Genomic DNA, 21,194 nt, shown 5'->3' with positions numbered 1-21,194 from the left:
TAATTGTATGCGAGAAATTGAAATTATCCAAAAAATGTTATTGCTACAAGATAAAAATTCTCGGAGATTAAATTTTCACAAAGATTTAAACTCTAAACTTCTTTGATTTTCATATTGTTCCTTACAGTTTGTGGTACCTAATAACTTTCCTTTAAGTATCTATTAAAGTACATATAAGATATAATTTATAATGTATCTATTTTGTATGTAAATAAAATAAATATATTTATATATCTTATTTGCACTTGTATATTACTTTTATACGTTTATGTTTATTTACATGCTTAATAGTTGCTACGTTATAATAACAAATTATCAATAAAAAGTAAGTAAAATAAAAAATGTGATTATATAAAACAATTTTAATAAAAAAAAAAAGTAAATGTTTTAATTATATGGTATAAGTGACAAGCTCACAGGCTACCTCAGTTTCTTCGTTGACCCTTGATGATTTAGACTTGAGATCGTCATAAATTCCCATATTCTAGGTCCTCTTTTACACCATGATGTATAGTGCAATATTGATGTACGCAACTGGCTTAGTCCTCTTCGGTAGGCGCATACACCTCGTAACTCATAAGTTATATTTTGATAGTTTATGATTTGTGGTATATACTTTAATTTTATGTCTACCTGTGGAGCAGCTTCGGTTGTTTGATTATCATCTTTAGAGTTTTCTCCTAAATAGTTATAAACAAAATTAAATATATATTAATTTTTATCACCTCATTAGATTTCTAATTAAACATTTAGTTTTTCAGAAAAATATGATACAAATATAATTTAAATCTACGATATGAATATCACAATATGAAATCATAAATATTGACGCTATGGAATCAAAAGCACACGTATTGCTAAGTACTATTCTACCAAAATCCAAAAGGTTACAACTTTTAAGTTCATTGGCACGGGAACCATTTTTTAGAATAGGAAGTGAGTAGTATGATTTGGACAGTTCTGAAACATGAGCCCTTGAGCCCTTGAGCCTTGAGCCCCTGAGCCCTTGAGCCATGACCCCCTACCACCACCCGCTCTCACACGTACATGACGTATTTTTACCCCCTACCACCACCCGCTCCCACTACGTGTGTGACGTATTTTTACACCGCTGCCCCCTGACCATCATGTATCCCCGCCTCCTGCCGCCACCCCTCCTACACGTACATGACGTATTTTTCGCCGCCGTCGTGGTTATCATGTTATCAATTACGCTTATCATATTATTGTACATGCATCATATTATTGTACATGCACCATATTATTGTACATGTATTCGAGTCATCATGCACATGCGCAGAAGAACTATTCATATCAACGTCTTTAATAACGTTTTTCATTAAATAATGCAAAAAATAATAATAATCTGGTGTTAGAATCGAACCGGGTATGTACTACCTCTGTCGTACATATTTTCCCCACTTCAACTCTAACTCCATTGATAATTATTGTTAAAACTATATATATATATAAAGTATTTTATTGTAACAAATAACGTCCTGGTCAAATTAAAAAGCATCGTCAGTAGAGATATGAAATATTCCATTACAGACATGCATCGACAGGTCCGAGTAGAAATATGAGGAATTTATTTCAGTACATCGACATGCATCGACATGTCCGAGCAGTCTATTGTTATTTACATCTATAAGATATGTATTTAAGCCCCGAATTATGAGTCACACGTCCATCCTTTGTCATTAAGGAATGTACCCCTACCTATTATTGTCTGAAATGCACATATGCTTGGCTCTGGAAGACCAGACAATTATTCAGTCTGTCCTCAGCCTTATACTGTTTCTCACGTCTCAACCGTTTCTCTCGCAGTTTTTATATTTTTCAGTGTTTATTATTTTAAAAACATGGCTGGTTCAATTGAAGACAACGCGGCATTATACAAGAAGAAGACCTACACTTTTGTGCCGCCAGCACCTCCGGCTGATCTCATCGAGTCTACTAGCTACACACTTGACTTTACGGCCCGTAAGTTTATTCATATCGGTATTGACCCATCTTCGAGTTTCAAAATTGTAGAGCATATACTAACTTCTTCGAGATACGTTCATATTACTCCGGAATTTTTAAAAAAAATATTCTCGTATATGGGTCATATCCTGTCTTTTACTCGTATACTGGATACGCCACAGAAATATAAACGAGTAATATTTTATGAAGATGAAATATTAAAACTATCGAGTATGGTATACAGCGGAGAAAATGTGTTAGTGATAGAAGCAAAAGACCGAGAAGGATGTAGAATATTATTGAATCTGGCGGACCTTATCCGACTTCAATACCTCGAGTGTTCCATCGTCGAGACCTTAGTGAGGAAAGAAGTATTCACTGTACCTTTAGTTATAAATCAGTATAATGAGATTATACCTAGATAAAAAATGTGCTCAACATAAATTATCATCGGAAAATTTGGATCAGATGGTAATTTTCATTAAAAATATACAAGACGATCAAGTCGTTAAGTCCGTTCCAAACTTCTCCAATCAAATACAGATGTGTGCAACTGTACAGTTGGCTGAATCATTATTACACTAGAACAACTCGCATGAGGTAATTCAAAATTATATTATTATTCCTTAAACAAAAATATTAAATATTTTTTTATTTTTTAGTATTCCAATGAAACGACGCTCATTTCACCAATGTCGTCACCAACACCAATGTCACCACCACCACCACCGAGTTTCACCAAGCAATCGCCGAGCAGAGCAGTCGATGAAAACGACGGGCCGTTTTGGTACAACATGCGATCATTATCGAAAATGTATTCTGCACCAAAACGTAAACTATTTTAATTCAGATATGTATTGTGTAAAATAAAAAGACATGTATATAAAAAAAGTATTTTCATTTATTAATATTAAGTTTTACAATATTTACAAGGTTCTTACTTCTCCGTTAAACGGATTGTAAGTTATAATTTGGTCGTGTAATATTAAACAATATGCTGAGGTGGAAGCTGGAAACGCTTCGTCTACTTCTATTTCAATCCTTAGGTCGACAGTTGACATTTTTACATTATCGTTCTGCTTGCTCATATCAACAACTATAATCGGACACAGATTTTTGAAATCTGATCGGTTCAGTAGAGGTGTCACTTCGTCATGGCCGTAGTAAGATTTTTGAAACTCTACATAGGCGCGGTATAATGTAGCCAACTTATTCCTGGTAAAGTCGCTTTGGAAATCTTCATAGGGAAACACTTCTGAGTTTAAATAGACCTTCAAGTTTTTAATTTTACAATGGTCAAAATGTGACATTGTTTTATTCGAGCTATTTTTCCTACCAGTTTGAAATCCGATTATGACATATCTAGGTTTTTCTAATTTGTTAGATGTCTTCACTTTCAGGAATGCGAAGTGTTTTGAGGTAAAAAAGGATATTCACACAACTCCCACGATCTAAACGCGCATGTCAACGGTTTCTGATTGTTTACTACTTTTAACAATCTTATTTTTTCTTTATCACTGACCTTGACTATGGGCATTCTCCATAATATTTTTGTTATGTTTATTTTCACGTCTTTTAGTTTAGGAGCGTCTGCGACAACTTCATTATTCTTATACTGCTTAATGGCATTTATATCCAGTGATGCTCTGTTTAATATAAGTTGTTGGTTACAATTTATTAAAATACGTTTGTAATCTTCACAAAAACCGAACAAATCTTTAAGATTAATACAACCATTAAAATTGCCGCTTTCAATAAAATCTTTATTAGCATTTTTAATATCGTTATCCCAGCCAGAGTTGTGATGTGATGTAATATTCGTTTTATTATACGAACAATATCCCTTTAATGTAGTCGTTATACCTGGATTAGCGAGTTTTTGAATTTGAATGCCGTTTATCATATTTCATTTCGGAGAAAAGAAACGCCAGCCCGTTGTTTATAAATCGGATGTCATCAGTAATATCTGCAGGTTTGATTATTGTTCCTTCGATGTAAAATAACTCTCACATGGTAAAGTATAAGATTCTGTGTTATGTAGTGCGATACGCACTTCATCGTTATTGGAGAGAGCTGACGTAGAATAAGGTAAAAAAGAATGATATTCAATTTGAGTTATTCTGCAATCGTCGGTGTATCCGCCCGTAACATCTAAATACATGTCGTCCATATTAAATAGCGTTTAACGAACGTAAAAAAGCTAAATTGGATGCTGTTAGACTGTGTACAACTTGTCTTCGTGTCGAATTTTTCTTCAGAGTTGTTGTCCGGTTGTGTTATTAACGCGACTAACGGACTTTACACGTGCAGTCCTATATATATTAAAAAATTGCAAACCCATATCACGAGTCTTGAATTAATAAACGTAGGTACCGATATCGGTTCACCTCGTAGATCGATCAACTCGTCGTTCTGATTTTTTAAAATTATACTAGCATGCGTTATAGATGTAGAATTAAGTGAGTTAAATACCAAATGCGGCGGTACCTCTATTATTTTATAACCTGGAGGTACAGTTGGGTAAAACTCGTGTATTGTATGGCACTGCTTCCCGTTGATGAAAGTTTGTTTTTGTAATATTAACCACCGTATCAGATTCATGTTTTACATTACCAGCATATTTTCGATTTTTGAATCCCAGCAACTGACCAATGTTATTAGGCATGGTAAAATCTATAGCTTTGTTACACCACATTGTACTTATTAGTGGATTATTATCAGCTTTCAATTCGAATATTATATCTGTATCATGTAATATGCGATGTATTGCTGACTCGATTTCATATAAATCGTAAGAACCAGTAGGTATTGTAAAAACGCTACTGATCGCATAACCTGTGTGCTCACTGTATGCGAATCCTATTTTATTACACTTGTCGTTTATATTTGGAATAGAGTTATTTGTTTGAAACCCCAGCAGACAAATCTTAGCATTTTTACTGACTTCTATCGGCGGGAAAAAGTCGCAAGACAATTCACTCGAGTTCCCGGTTAAGGTTATGGTGTACATGACAGAAATCTTAAGCACAAGTGTCCACAGTTTGTCGTATTATATTTTTGGTGTTTATCGTAATTATATTCTTATATTTTTGTATTTCTAACGGTGGCGTTAAATTTCCAAAACTATCGTAATATTTAACTTTTTACCGATTTTTTTATACGCTACCCAATGCGTACCTGTACCGTTTTCGATGTCTAAATTAACCACAGCAGACTCTTGATGCTTAGCTCTTTGAGGCAACTTGTCTCTGGAAAACACACCGATGAAATGAGGTATTTTCAACATGTCGGCGTATTTTATAATCTCATAGTCGTACAACGCTCTCTTGGGTAACGTGGGAATTAGTTTTTTGTCGTTTTTCTAGTTTTTTTTACCGATCCGCCTTTGTAAGGTGCTAGGTATAAACTTTTACCTTTAACAATTTTATAAGACTGCCCCTTGTGCGGTGTAAGATATAAACCTTTCCCTAAATGAATAGGTGTGTTTTTACAGGAATTTAATTCATTTACGACTTTAACTATATTACCGACACCGCCGGTAAGAGCGCCCAACGCCGATAAACCAGCGAAAATAGGTATTAAAGGTAGAACACCGCCCTTTTTCGGTATTGGTATAATTCTCGGAGTTTTCTTATTTTTAGATTTTTTTTGATTTTTTTTCGCAGCCGACAGACATGTTCTTACTAACTTGGTTATATTCTTTCCGTTAATTTTATTTTTGATTGATTTTTTTGCTGCCGAAATAATCTGTTTAAATCCGCAACTAGCGCCCAATTTGCGTTTCGCCTTCATAGCTGTAGTAACCAACCAGGACGCAGCTTTTTGCTTAATACCAGTGTTTTTAGATTTAAACACTTCCCAAGCTTGATTCTCTAATATTTCGTCAGCTCTTTGTCGATCGGTTAACAAATTGCTTTCTTCGTATGCGATATCGTGAGCTCTGGCCAACTCATCTAGTCTGTTTATTCCCCGTTCACCGCGTGCTAATCTTTCTTTTAATTTAGTACCGGGACCAGCAAATCTGGAAAAAAAAAATGTAGTTTGGATTTAATAATAATAATATATTTTAGTGACTTACCTATAGCCAGGCAGATGTAATTCCACAGGTAGATGATTTATAACTGAGTTAATAAGACCAGAACCTTTATTGTTGTTTCGCTTACGAACGCGAGACATCGTGTGACGCTTTCAAGTACATAGCATTGATATTTATAGTGAAAAAATGCGCTTCATCGAGCAACAGAAAAAACTACGAATTTATAACATTGATACTCCGGATACAATACAGTTTAGACATGGTGAGCTATTTCCAAACACTATACGCTCATTGGTGTTGGGGAGTTCCGGTTGTGGTAAAACAAATTTAATATATTTTCTACTTGTTGACGAGAACGGTTTACGTTTTTAAAACGTTTACATATACTCTAAAACGTTAGAAAAACCAAAATATAAATTATTAAAATAGGTTACGTCTCCTAAAAAATATCTCCTAAAATAAAATGGTTTGAAGAAAATTTAATATTTTTATGTTTTATTCGTTTTGAAAATAATTATTATAATATTACAGTTTTCGATGTTAATATTGATAATATTTTGTATTCTATTTTTACATTAATAATGAGAGGACGGGACGAGTGTCATTCAATAACAATACAGGCCAAACATATCGATAACGACGACGGTCGCTGATCATATATTAGAACAGCGAGCCTGGGAAAGGTTCAAATCGAAAGATTCTGGTTTAAAAGAAAAAGCTGTAGCTTGGGATGTGACTACCGCTATGAAGGCAAAACGTAAAGTTGGTGGTGGTTGTGATTGTGGGTTTAAAGCAGCGGTTAAAGCAACTAAAAACGTTTTAAAGAAAAATGTTGGTGAAAAAAATTTAATGAAATTAACAAAAAAGTATGTAGCCGTCGCACGAAAAACATTTAGATCTACAAAGACAAAAGTTCCGAGAATAGTAAACATTCCGAAAAAAGGCGGTGCATTACCACTTATTCCGATTTTCACCGGCTTATCAGCTCTAGGCGCTCTGACTGGTGGAGTTGCCAACATTGTTTAGGTGGCTAATGAATTTAAGAGGAACGTTCCATCACATTTGGGAAATGGTTCATACCTGACGCCATATAAAGGCAACTTGTACAAAATAGGTGATGGTCTATATATCACACCATATAAAAATGGTGGTGGGAGAGTAAAGACGAAAAAAAACTAATATCTACGTTACCCAAGAGAGTGCTGTACGATTTCGAACTTATAAAAATCGCTCGTTTGTTGAAAATATCACATTTCATCAAATATAGTTGGTCTTCCGGCATTAGATTTGGAATCATTCCTAGATTTTGAGAAGCAATTGAAAACTGACATTGAGTTGATAAAAAAAATAGTAAGATTTATTTCTGAGATTGTCCAGTTTAATATGTCATTTAATTTCTGTTAAATATTTATTTTTTAGAAATGTTTCATGGCGATTAACATCAAATCTTCTGTGAAATTATCTAACAATATGACAGTTGTGATCCCACAAATCATGTCAAAAAGTGTTCAAGTTATGTATAGTGCTTTTGGAAGGGAAACAAACGGAATAAAGAAGTTAAATTTCTCTGCAACAGAAACATATAAACACTTGCTAGGTATACGATCACCTCATTATAAACCAAATCTAAGATTGTAAGATTATTTTAAATTTTTAAAGTATAATATAATTTTTATTTTAGAAGCACTTACTTCAAAATTTTTGGATCTAAAACATAAAGAAATTGCTAGCCAATTGAGTCGCTGGTTTTCAGGTGCAAAGGATAGGGAAGGCGGGAAAAAAGAAAGATTGTATAAAAAAATTAAAATGAGTGAAACTGTATAATAATTGAATGTTCATTTTTTTTTCTTTTGTAAGGTACAAAACTAATATACATATATCTAATACATTAACGATTTGTAATATTTTGTTTATAATAAAAACAGTAATAATGAGTCAATAATTTCTTGTGTTGTTTATATTATATAAAGAGGTATAAGTAAATATAAATCAGTACCTACTACCATAAGTACTGGGCCATTTCTGATTACCAGTACAGAACGGTGTTATCATCCCAGAATACACCAGCACTGGGCCGACACTGACTGCCAGTAATGTGCCAGTGTTAGTCAGTAGTGGCGCAATGTTGCGCCCGTTGTCGATTTCCGATTGGGTATCTAGCTCAGAGTTATTCAAGAGTACCAAAACAACTTTTGCGTGATAACGCTAACCTTATCGTTTTATTTAAACAAGATGAAACTAATTTAAAACATGTTTACATGGAGCATTGCTCTGGTGATATGTCGTATACAGAATTTAAAGATTTCTGTACATCGTGTTGGCGTAAGGGGAGGTTCAACTTTATCGTAATAAACAAAGACTGTGAACGCGATAATGGGCGTTATCGTCACGGCTTCGACACGTTTGTTATTATATAAACTTACGTTTTTTAAAAAACATCTCGTTCACGATCATGGACGCCAGTGGTGAAGTACTCGAAGAATTGATAAAAGCAAAAGAAAATATTAAACGAAAATATACTGCATTAAAACAAGGAAAAGCCGATATTTAATCGATAGTAACAGAAACATTTAAACCGATTATCGATCCGTTAAACGAAATACAAAAATCTACTTTGGTTAAGACTATAGACAACATTGGAGATTTACATTTTTATCAAATAGATGAATTGTTAGATTCATACAGTATAGACAAGACGTATGGTCCTAAATTACAGCCTAATAAAACGGTACGTTTAGGTAAAAAAGAAATCAAACTTGTCGGAAATACGATAATTGTTGATGATACTACATACCCGTTAACACAGGGTCTCTGTAGTTTAATATTTTCAAAAGCCCCGAAATTATATACCGAAAATGTTTAAAAAATATATAAATCTATATTAATTCAAACATCTGCTCATTTAACGTCAAACAGCAAACAAATTTAAAAAGGCGGTAATAAATACAGAGATATAATCACAACATTATTTCCATCTGGTAGTGGACTATCTATACAATTACAGAAACATACACTTCAATATTGGAACGATCGGAATGAATTGGTTTCCCGTTTAAAACTACTATTAGCATCAAAAGCTGCTGGCAATACAGGTGTTTTCAACGAAATACTATCAATTTTCGAAGAATTACGCGAAGCTGGTTACATAAAACGTATACCAAATGTCTAAGCGAGATATCGCATTTGAACTACACAAACCTGCTAGAAAAAATTACATAAGACGTATAGTAATGTATACGAAACAATGATCTATGGCAAGCTGATCTGGTTGAAATGATACCATATTCGAAAAAAATTAAAGGTTACAAATATATTCTATGCGTCATAGACTGTTTTACGAAATTTGCATGGGCGATAGCATTAAAATCAAAAACTGCTAAAGAAGTTTCAAATGCAATGTCGAAAATACTACTCAAACGTTCACCAAAACTACTAGAGCTTGATAACGGAAAAGAATTTTATAATATAACATTCGATAAATTGATGAAAAAGTATAACATACACAAATATTCAACGAATAGAACCATGAAAGCATGTATTGTAGAACGCTTCAACCGTACATTAAAAGAAAAAATGTTTAGAGAGTTTACTGCACGAGGTTCATACAAATGGATTTCTATTTTACCTTCATTGATTAATGAGTATAATAATACAAAACATAGAACAATAAGGATGACTCCGACGCAAGCTGATTTAGATCCAACATCAGTTGAAATAAAAACACGCAAAATTATTAATAGAAAAAATAGTTGAAAAATTGGTGATTACGTTCGTATAAGTACATATAAAAGTGTATTTACAAAAGGTTATTTACCAAGTTGGTCGGCAGAAATATTCAAAATTATCAAAATTAATCAAACCATGCCTATTACATATCAATTACAAGATTATACAGGAAAACCAATTGCTGGCTATTTTTACTCTGAGGAAATATGTAAAACAAATTACCCAAACGAATATTTAATCGAAAAAATTATTCGTAGGAAGGGGACACAGATATTTGTAAAGTGGCTGGGGTTTGACAATACACATAATAGTTGGATAAATATAAGTGATACTAGAAAATAACTTTAGTTGAGTTTCTACCATGAACGGTGTTCGGTAGATCTCAGTCTGGTGAAATAAAAAAAATTAATTCAAATCTTGAACATTCGATTAAATCATATTCAGATAAATTAAATAAAATTTAATTGAAGAAAATCATACATATATTTAATTACAAGAAGAACAAACAGAAAAGTTGGAATTAACGTGTATAGATATAACAGAGCATATGATAAAAGCTGAAGTTACATTACAAACTATTCTAGAAGCTGTAAACGATTTGAAAAAAACATTACCTGCTATACATAGTCAATTCAATACTATTGAAACTTATTTTAAAGACAAGCCATAATGTCTTCAGGCATCATTGACATTCATTGCATTCTTGGAGCGAATAACAAATATATGATTAAAGAGATGTCTATTGTAGACACAGAAACATGGGCTACTCAACACTGGATTTTTAAAAATTCATAATCTAATCAAGATAATAAACGTCGAAAAACTAACAAGCGGCTACAAAATTTTCATCAGCTATCTATAGATTACGGTGATATTGAGTATGAAGAACTTGGGAGAATATTGAATTCGTTAAAGTTTTACTGTATTTACACCAAAGGCGAACAGAAAAAACAACTACTTATAGAGTATATACCACACGTTGCAGTCATCAACATTGAAGACTTGGGTTGTCCTCGACTGGATCAAATATGTGATGAAGAAAATTTACCTTGTTGTATCTTTCATGAGGACTTAAATCCTAAATATTGTACATTTTATAAAGTGTTTGCTTTAAGAAAATGGTTTGTAAATAATTCATAAAAATTGTAATCATGTTTTTTTATTTCAAATAAATAACATATTTTTTTATTTCAAAATTGAGTTTTATTTCTATACCATACTAACAATAATATTTATAAAGAAAATGGTTTAAAGTAAAATATACAAGTACAAAAATATGACATAGGAAAAATCTTTATTATGTATACAGAAATAATTTATAGAAAAAATATTCACAAAAATTAATCAAGTATAAAAAATTATACATACAGAAATAATCTTTACAAATATGTACAAAAAAAAAACTAACTATCTAGTTCTGCTTCGAGTTCCTCCCTATAAAATTCTAAATTATTAATTAAAAAATAATTAAAATATATATTTATATTTATATACTCACTCTATAGAATAGTGACCATGTGCTAGGGTGTGTACTTTGTCTTCAATTATAACCCTTTTATTATCAAAACTGTTATAAGTTAATTTATTGGATTTGATGGTCTTTAATTTGTGCTTGAATGAACGGATAGAGACGTTTGACGTTGTTACTTCCAAACTGGTATCACCAAACAAACACCGTTTATGATCTTGAAAGGTCAGATGGTTTCTAACAACATGTCCACGGATTCCTTTTGCTTTGATTTTCTCCTTATCTTCTAAAATGTAAGCGTAGAACTTTGCACGGAGAGCACAAAACTCTCTCATAATACGTCTATCGGTTTCATCAGAAAATAGCCCAGGAATCTTCTTTCTCTCAGCAATGTAACATGGGTGGTCACGGGGTAGATTTGCAGTGTCCATTCGATTCAACAAGTTGGGATTGTTCAACAGATCATTGTAAAAATCATCAGTTTGAATATAGTATACCAATGAATCTAAAATAATAAATTAATAAAAGTACTAATAATAATAATTTACCTGTATCTGTATACATGAGCTCAATTTTATCATCATAATGTTTCTGCATTACGTTATAGTAATAGTCATACATTAAATACTTGGAAATTTCCAGCACTGCAAAACCTGATAAAAAATTTAAAATATTAATATAACAATAAAAATTTGAAATAAATGTAATTTACCTATATAAATAGGTTTACAAAAATCAATGATTTTGTTTTCTAATGCAACTGCATTTAGAGTTTCATTGTATGTAGTACAGTATTTGAATGTTGACTGATTTATCAGTTTTTGTAAGCGACGATCACTAGACACCAGTTCCATTTTTATTCTTTTCAGCATAAACTCCATGGTTTTCCCAAAAACCGCATTATTTAAAAGTTTGAAAAAGTCTTTCTCAAAGTCATTTGCTGCTTTTTTTCGCATCTCTGTGTTTAGTGCTATGTATGGAGCCAGCCATGGTGATTGATTAAACTGAACTACTCTATGAACCTATAATAAAAAATAATTATATTATAAATGTAAAATAAAAACATTTATACATTTACTTTTTCAGCTATTAGTCTAATATTATCATACTATTATCCATTGGCTATAGCTTGTTGGAGGTTTCGGTAATGAATAATATAGTTTTTTTTCGACTGAAGTGTTGCCATGAGTTTTTTAACTTTTGAACCAGCTGGGATACCGTTTTGTGGTAGAAAAGGTTAGTCGTTGTGTTTATCATGGAGTTCTTTTGGATAAGTAATGTCAACTTCATATATAACCCACTTAAAACCACCATAGGGCATGTGTTGTGACATTGCCCACCCAACCGTAGAGATTATTACCTAAAAAAATAAATTAATATTAAAAAATAATTAAAATATATGTATATGTATACTTACAATCTTGATAAATTAACCATGATTTGGACTTTGTTGGATCATAATCTGGGGTCTTTTCATTATTAGCTTTAGCATACCTCATACTTGCTTGTGTCAAACCGCCTCAAATTCCTATAAAAAATTTATATATTATAAATGTAAATTTTTATATATAATTATTATAATTACACTTTTCAATCATCAACAGCATATCATACTCTGTGAGTAACTCTAACTTGACTCTGGTATATTTTAACATACAATCAAAGGAGAATCCTGGTGCTGTATAGTAAAAAGATGGATCCAAACAGTATGTGGTTAAACATAGGTCTCTGAAGTTCCCAAACACGTCAGCCAACAATAAAACATCAATTTTCAGATATAGATCACTGTATTCACCCAAAGTGACTCCAAACAGTTTTTGCATGTTCATAATCTTCTTCTTGTATATTTGATTCTGTTAGTGTACTGTAGAAATCTGCTTTCTCTGGTAAATTGGTTTGCTCCAGCTTGTTCCAACCATCCGTATACTCATAAGGGTAAACACCTTTACGAGTAACGAGTGGCAAGTCTGCGGCATTAAAATGTTTAGCTGTTTCTCTAAACTTTTCGAACCCTGGTGTTAATAAATTTTCCGAGAGTGTTGATAAACTTGAAGCCATAAATCTTAATGTGTCGATGAACCGTATTGAAAAGTTGTTGGAAACGTGTTTTGAAAATGAGATGAATTTTTCTACACTGTTTGGTATTACAGAAATTCTTTTGACATCGAGACCGAGTTCAGTTACAATAAAATGTGCATCATAATTCGATAAATTGTGAAAAAAACATGGTACAAAATTTAGTGTTTGAAGCTTGAGGTTGCAGGTATTACACAACGTTTGTCGAAATTTACCTATAAGTGACAGTGATCAGCAACTTTATGGTTTCCCACAGAGAAACCGTTTTTACATAAATTACATGTCTTACATAAATTATGTGCTTGTTGTTGTTCTGTAGTAAAGGTTATTGGTATGCTGGTTTGTAGTAATTTTTCAATGTTTTCAGCTATTTCAACGATACTCTTCACAAAATGTTCACCCACATTCTGATTATCTTCATCGCCACGAAAAATTATAGGTGAAGTTGGAATATTAAATTGTTCAAGCAGTTCTGCGGGAACGTCGTTATTTGCTTTAACCATAAAACCATAACTCATGGCCTCGTGTTTTTGAATAGCTTTTGTATTGTTCCCACATTTTTCATCGGATTTTCTTCGTAGTGCTTCAAAATCAGCATATATAACTATCTGATGTCGTTGAGTTTTTTTCCATGCGGCGAATTCTAACATCCGGGAGCAGGCATTCGAGGTAAAATTGGTTTGTGTGTTCCGCATATTAACTTGTGTTCTTCAAATCGTATACGTTCATTTAATTCATATTTATTAATATTTAGAGGTTCGAACGATGTAAAGCATCGTTTACAAAATACAGCACGTCCATTATGTTGGGTTTTCTCTGATCGTACAAGTCGGGAAAAATTAGAGATGTAGGTAAAATGAGAATTTTCATCATCGGTTATTAGTAACAAGTCGAAATGATTTGTTTTTTTCTTCATCTACCACCTTCAGTGGGAACACTTCATATTTTGGAAATTTTTGTGGTGGTTGGAAATGTTTTTCTAGTCCGTAAACATTGACAGTTACATTAGGATTATTTTTTTCGAAAATGTTAACCTTATGTAGTTTTGTCGGGAACGTTAGACCGGAAAAATTATATTTTTCTTCGTGAGTTGTATATTTTTCTATACGTTGTTTATTTGAACCCGTAACGTGTTTTGCTAATATAGCCCACTTGAAGCACTGTTGGTCTGAGTTTTGCGGGTTGATTACAGCTTTTTTTCTTTCAATGAAATCAGGTAACGGAATATAAGACGAACCACTCATAGGTGTATATTGATAAACACCTAATAATATTCCGTCAATACACTGCAGCGTATAACCACTTCCCTTGCTAGAATATTCGTCTTGCTCAGCCAGTGGCGTAACTAGCCCCATGTTTGGGGTAGCGAACACTTTTATACATTTTTAACCTTCTCCCATAAGCAGAAATAAAGGGTTATGTGGGCTAATAAAAAAATCACATTATAATATATTTATAAATTGTATTTATCATAATGTCACATTTCATTTTTAGTGACTAATTCGAATTAAAAATATTGCATAGATTATTAGAACTCTTACAATACAAAAATCATTTAAAATTATTACTATTCTAAATCAATTTTTCGGTTTTTGTTTTTATTGAAGATATTGATTATTTGTTCGTTGTTTACTTTTCTTTCTCTTTCTATGTATAATATAGCCATATTAGAAAGACGTTCTTGACCGATGGTAGTTCTCGAGTAGTTTTTTAGTTTTTTTAAACAAGAAAATGACCTTTCACATGATACTCTGCTAGTGGGAATGGTTAAAAAAATTTGTAACAATTCAACTATAATTGGGAAACCATTTTGAATATCTTTGTTCTTCAAATATAATGTTCTATTTTCAATGTTATTTACTTTGCCATAGCCTTTAAACATTTTGTTAAATATTTTTAATTCAGCGGTTAAATCATCTTCATTTGGTCCATAGAATTCGCACACTTCTTGAATTGAAGATTGACTAGGACTTTCATTTGTCAGGGTTTCCATCAGTGAGTTTAAAATAGATAGATCATTTTCGTTAAATCTATCTTTGATTTCTTTCATGACAATATCCATAACTGGAAAATAAATGGAGATCCGGTAATAGGACTTTTCATCATGAAATTCTGGAAAAATATGACCACCTCCAAGTTTGTTATTGGAAATCTTTCTATTACGAGGAAGTTTTGGTGGTAGAAATCCATTATTTTTTACCAAATCTTGTGACGATTCCCAACATTTATTGAAACTTTCATCTGAACGTAAGTCTTGCAATGAGTCATAAGTTTTGATTGACATTTCTTTAACAAATGCATAGTTTATTGATGGTGACTGTAAATATTTAGAAAGTATGTTTGTTTGTTCAAGCACAGTTTTTAATAAAAACAAACAAAATATAAATTCAAAATTAAGTATGCAATTCAACAAATTGTTTGCTTCTGATCCATAATTCACATCATTATCAGAAATATTTTGTAGTGTTTGAACAATAACAGGCAAAGTATTAATAACTGATTTGATTGCTTCAATGCGACAGTTCCACCTTGTATCACTCAAAGACTTTATTTTAGTTTTTTGAGACTCATTTATTGAACTCGTTGATAATATTTTTTCAAAAACACTATTTCTCTTTGATGATGCACCCATAAATGAATATAAAGTTTGTAGAGTTACAAATGTATTTCTTACAAATGATGATTGTTTCGAAAGGTCTACAAGGCATAGATTTAAAATATGTGCATAACAATGCACATAAATAGCAAATTTATTTTCCGATCGGATTTTAGATTGGACACCTTTATATGAACCGCGCATAGATGCGGCACCATCATAACACTGTCCTCTGATGTTTTGAATACTTAAATTATTTGTTTGTAAAAACTGTTTTATAAGATTTACTAACGTTTCACCATCAGTTTTATCGGTGCGATAAAAGCCCAAGAAAACTTCATGGGTAATATATAGCTTTTGAAACATATCGATACATATGGCCACTTGCTCATGCTTAGCCAAGTCCTGTGTCATTAACCAAAGTACTAAAAAATTTAGAATCTTTGATATCTCTAATTGATTGTAAAACATATTTCCCCATGTACTCTATAAACATATTTAAGTATGAAGGATTTACATACCTAAACTTTTTTCTTTTTCAATAAAGTATTGTTTAATAATAGGATTATCTTTAGCTCTTAATTCCATAAGTTCCAAAAAATTTCCTTTATTTAAAGAGTTACCATCTTCCCGATGACCCCTAACGGCGATACCTTGTCGACAACAGTACAATAAGCTATCTAACAGGCAATTAAAATATAATCTATTATTTTCAACTTCTATGCTATATTGTTTGTTTACTTGGGCGGTCACATCACCAACAATTACAGTTGATTTCAGTCCAGCTATTTTTCTGTAGATTCTTTGTAAATATTTTTGAGGTAACAAAATGATACTCTTGCGACCCCATAAAAATTACCGCTACCCCTCGCTACCCCATAGTTACGCCACTGTGCTCAGCCATTAATTTTATAATACCTTCTTCAACAATTTCCCGTACACCAGTTTCGGAAAAAATTGGTCTAGCTGAGGTCTTAAATGAACGGTTCTCTGTTGAATTATCTACATTCGGAATATTGTATGTAGCTTCCAGCTTTAAATTAAACTTGATTGGATGTTTAGACGCTTGTGATTTTAGTAACTCGACTAATTCAGATTTAATCGAATTAAAAAATTCAATATAGTTTTGAATGTTTTCGATATTTTTTGCGTAATACCATACGACTTTTCTATTTGCAGAAGACGAAATTTCGATAAAGCCGGGAGACTGTACAAGAAGTAAACGTGCTTTTTTAGCTTTGATAGCAGACGTAGTGTTTGCGGAAGAAGCACGTTTCCCGTTATCGGTTGTAGTGTAAGAATCTTTAAAAAATAAAAATCCTAATTAATATCTAAAAATGTGTTGTCGAAAATGTCGCAAGTTATAAAATATATTTAACTAACCTGTATTAGCGTCTAACATTTGATATGCATCCATTGCAATTATACAAATATCGTCATCAGATAACATGCTTGAACCACCAGCTGGTATATCTGGAACAGTTATTTGCGGTGCTATCTGTATATCTTCATCTTGATGATGTGAAGACACGTTAATGATACCTTGAAAAAATTATTATAAATTAATATCATGAATGATGAAAAATAATATTATATAAATACATACCATGAAGATTTTTTTGGTGTCTATTAAGATGTGACTTGTATTTAAATGTCGTAGGGAAAATAGTGCATGGGAATCGAATTCCGAGATGAGTTTCTTTATGAGTCGACAAATTACGATTCGCGTTAAAAACCGATGGACACTTATCGCATTTAAACATGTTTAAATAAAGTGTTTAAACACTTGGAAAAATTGTTAATACTGTTGTGTAACGACTGTGAAAACGCGGAGATAATACGTACGAAATGGTTGTCTAGAACAGACTGAACGTACATCGACGGGTAACGGAGCAAGTGTCTTAGCATTTGCGATGATGAAGACAAATTAAGCCAGGTTAGGTAAAATATTTATTGGGAATTAGGTATATCACTATAGATTTTAACTATTTTGGGTATCATTGTATTGAACAGAGCATCGATAAAATTCCTGAAACTGACCTGCACGTGTCGAGAATAGACCGGTTGGGACAGGGCATTTTCGATAACAATAGAATACTTATACAAGTAGTGTTTTTCGATCAAATAGTCTAGTAAAACCCAATGACGTATTATTTAATTTGTAACACATTTTATATATGATTTATATTACTCAGCTAAAAATAAAAAAACTATAAAGGTACTTACGTGTCATGAAATCCATATTTAAAAAAAAAAAATGTAAAGAAAATGTATGTAGAAATGTGATGTTGCTTGTTGATCGATAAAAATACAACTAATTTCGAAAACTCTGGTTTTCGAAATCTTAGGATACATTGGACCTAAAAACTGAATTTAGGGTTTATTTTCCCATACATTGATCTGTCTATAGATTTAAAGGAAAGACATTTTAGAAAGAAGGGATTTCTTTTAGTGAGTTGTGTATTCAGACACGAACGTTTTAATTTAAATGTGGGAGAATCAAGCGTGACAATACGCGGTGATGATCTATGGTGGTATTCGAGGGATGAGGTAGATGAAATATACATTTTGTTTTGATTATACAAATATATTTAGTATAACTACAATATTCTAAATACATCTTATAGAATTATTTCTAAACTCAAATCTATGAATAATACTATTGTTTGTAATGCAAACAAGACTCTACATGCTTGTTATACTATAATTTTTCAAATGGTAATATGTGATAACAACAGGGATAGATAGCGTTATCTATTGAATATGTGTGTACGGTAAAATAGTTCTGCGCATGAAAACTGTTGAATATACATTAATATGTGTGTACGGTAATATAGGACAATAATATGATAACCACGGCGATGGATGTGGGGGCGGCGGGGTTACACGGATACGTATCCGGCGGCGGCGGTGGTGGGGACGGCGGCGGCTCAGCGGCTCAGCTACGGCGGCGGGTCAGCTGGTCAGCCTGGTCAGCCGGGTCAGCGGGTCAGCGGGTTAGGTTCCAGAACTCTCATTTTACACCTACTGCCGATAAATAAGTTTGATGGACTACACGATTGCCTTCAAACTGAACTGTTGGTCAACTATCAGCCGACTGCTTAATCAGTATGGCGATCATTCCACGCGCGCACTCTGCCGATTTTTAGTCTGCCGTCTCCGCCGATTCACCGGAGCTTAGGAGCGGGAAGGTAGTACGTTGTCGCACGATGTCGATGCTTGTGGAAACGTCTATCGAAAATTTGATAGAAGAAATTGAAAAGAGACCAGCACTATATACAAAACAACTAAAAGAATACTCTGATATAAATCTGAAGAAAAAACTATGGGAAGAAGTGTGTGAAGTAGTTATTCCCGATTGGAATGAGCTTGGTGCCCAGAAAAAACAAAACAAGGTAAAAGTAATGGCATGAGTACCATGAATCAAATTCATTATCAAATGAAAAATAATAATCTACTAATAATACTCTAAAATTATAATTATAATTACGTATAATAATAGTATAATAGATATAAATATACGTACAATAGGCACCGTGCATGTCGACGTTAGCGCTACCTGGTTGATATATTTTAAGTTCTTTTATTATTATCTGATTTATGATTATCATAAAAATAATATGTCATTAATCATTATTGAAATTTTCCGTTTTGTTTTAGTTATAAAATCTAAGATTTAACATTTACCTAATCATTTTTAATTTATTGATTTTATGAATATTGTTAATAATATATTGTAGCAATGCGTACCGGATGTGCTGTATAGTTAATTGTAATAATACTTATAAAAATAGTAAAAACGTGATATTCTACGTTCCAAACAGATCACACGAAAAAAATTTAAAAGAGCGTTGGGTAAAAGCTATTAAACGATTAGAGTAAGTAAATTATTATACACTTATTTTATTTTAATTTATTTATTTCCATAAATCAAAATACAATGTTTATCAATGATTTTATGATATTATTTTTAGTAAAAATGGTCGGTTATGGCAACCAATGGCTCATAGCTTAGTTTGCAGTGACCACTTCATTGGCAACAAAAGATCTAAAGATCCAAGAAGTCCAGCATATGTTCCATCAGTATTTCCTAAAATTTATAAAAGACAATCAACTAATGAACAACAACACAATTATAGGTATCAACGACACCTCCAACGTCAAAATAACAAACAGAAAGCATTTTTAAATAGTAATGAAGTTATGTATCCGAGTTCTGATACTACACAATCACAAATGTTAAATCATATAAAAAGTGTTAGTACTCAAGTTGCATTTGATTTTTATGGTACTGAAAATTTTACTTATGAATGTACATTCACCAAAACAGATTGTAATGTCATGACACAAGCATGTCTGCCGGTAACTTATAATAACACCTTCCAAAAACCTAATACAGTTGACATATCATGTGGTCCAGACATATCTTTTGTAAATTTAAATTATTTTAGTGGATTTCATTCAATTTCAAATGAGATGCAATTAAAAGATCTTACAGGTACTACTTTTAAGATATTTAATCTTTTACTCACACTGATACCTGACTCATCAAATAGCTCTGTTACTAAGGAAAATAGATTATTAATATTTCTTTTAAAAATTAAATTAGGCATAACTTACTCAGCTATTAGTGTATTATTTAATATAAATCGCACAACTGTAACTAGAATATTTTATATCATATTGCACTTTTTAGCTAACCATACAAAACATTTTATTTTTTGGTCCAATAAGAGAACAGTAATTAATACCTTGCCTAAAGCATTTAAACAAAACTATCCTAATTGTCGGTGCATAATTGACTGTACTGAAATCAAAACAGAGCAGCCAAGCACTGTTGAACAAAGAGTGTACATGTTTTCACGATACAAAAATGCTTATACTGTTAAAGTGCTAGTGGCTATAAACCCCAGTGGTTTCATCTGTTTTCTATCCAAGTCATATGGTGGTAGAACAAATGATTCATTTATTACTAATGACAGTGGATTCTTATCGAAATTAGAACCAGGAGATGAAGTCCTGGCAGATAAGGGGTTCCCTGGAATTAAAGTCGCTTTGGAGGGTTCAAAAAGTATTCTCGTTATACCACCTATTCTTCACAATGGTCACTTTTCTGAAGATGAAGTATTAGAAACATATACTGTTGCTAGTGTGCGCATTCATATAGAAAGGGTTTTTGCAAAATTAAAAACATATTTAATTTTAAATAAAATAACTGCAGATTTGCTACCATATGTTGATGAAGTAATACATATTTGTTGTGTGTTGACAAATTTGCAAAATCCTATAATAAATGATAAATAGTTATTTAAGTATTCAATCTAAGA

General features: G+C 32.2%; 3 protein-coding genes and 1 pseudogene across 3 annotated transcripts; 2 read left to right on the top strand and 2 right to left on the bottom strand.

Moving 5' to 3' along the window:
- The first annotated feature begins 1,862 nt into the window (after window positions 1-1,862).
- On the top strand, window positions 1,863-2,550 carry LOC126555337 (uncharacterized; annotated as a pseudogene).
- A 4,702-nt stretch (window positions 2,551-7,252) lies between these two features.
- Window positions 7,253-7,851, top strand: LOC126555336 (uncharacterized; the record flags this gene model as incomplete). The annotated part of the gene is made up of 3 exons (XM_050210271.1): window positions 7,253-7,351; window positions 7,421-7,598; window positions 7,683-7,851. Coding segments are annotated over 3 exons (420 nt in total), but the record flags the coding sequence as incomplete, so codon positions are not given.
- A 3,370-nt stretch (window positions 7,852-11,221) lies between these two features.
- Window positions 11,222-11,981, bottom strand: LOC126555339 (uncharacterized). The gene is made up of 3 exons (XM_050210272.1): window positions 11,908-11,981; window positions 11,744-11,848; window positions 11,222-11,700 (listed from the first exon to the last, which is right to left on the bottom strand). Exons 2-3 carry the CDS (start codon window positions 11,814-11,816, stop codon window positions 11,222-11,224), a joined length of 552 nt encoding a protein of 183 aa, XP_050066229.1. The 5' UTR covers window positions 11,817-11,848; window positions 11,908-11,981.
- A 2,706-nt stretch (window positions 11,982-14,687) lies between these two features.
- LOC126555335 (zinc finger MYM-type protein 1-like) lies at window positions 14,688-18,109 on the bottom strand. The gene is made up of 7 exons (XM_050210270.1): window positions 18,094-18,109; window positions 17,251-17,409; window positions 16,786-16,953; window positions 16,389-16,547; window positions 16,053-16,292; window positions 14,905-15,968; window positions 14,688-14,696 (listed from the first exon to the last, which is right to left on the bottom strand). Exons 1-7 carry the CDS (start codon window positions 18,107-18,109, stop codon window positions 14,688-14,690), a joined length of 1,815 nt encoding a protein of 604 aa, XP_050066227.1.
- Between the last annotated feature and the right edge of the window lie 3,085 nt (window positions 18,110-21,194).

The sequence above is a fragment of the Aphis gossypii genome, unplaced genomic scaffold (genome assembly GCF_020184175.1).
Source record: "Aphis gossypii isolate Hap1 unplaced genomic scaffold, ASM2018417v2 Contig00806, whole genome shotgun sequence".
In the NCBI taxonomy this organism is placed as follows: Eukaryota; Metazoa; Arthropoda; class Insecta; order Hemiptera; family Aphididae; genus Aphis; species Aphis gossypii.
This window is presented reverse-complemented; position numbering and strand designations above follow the sequence as displayed.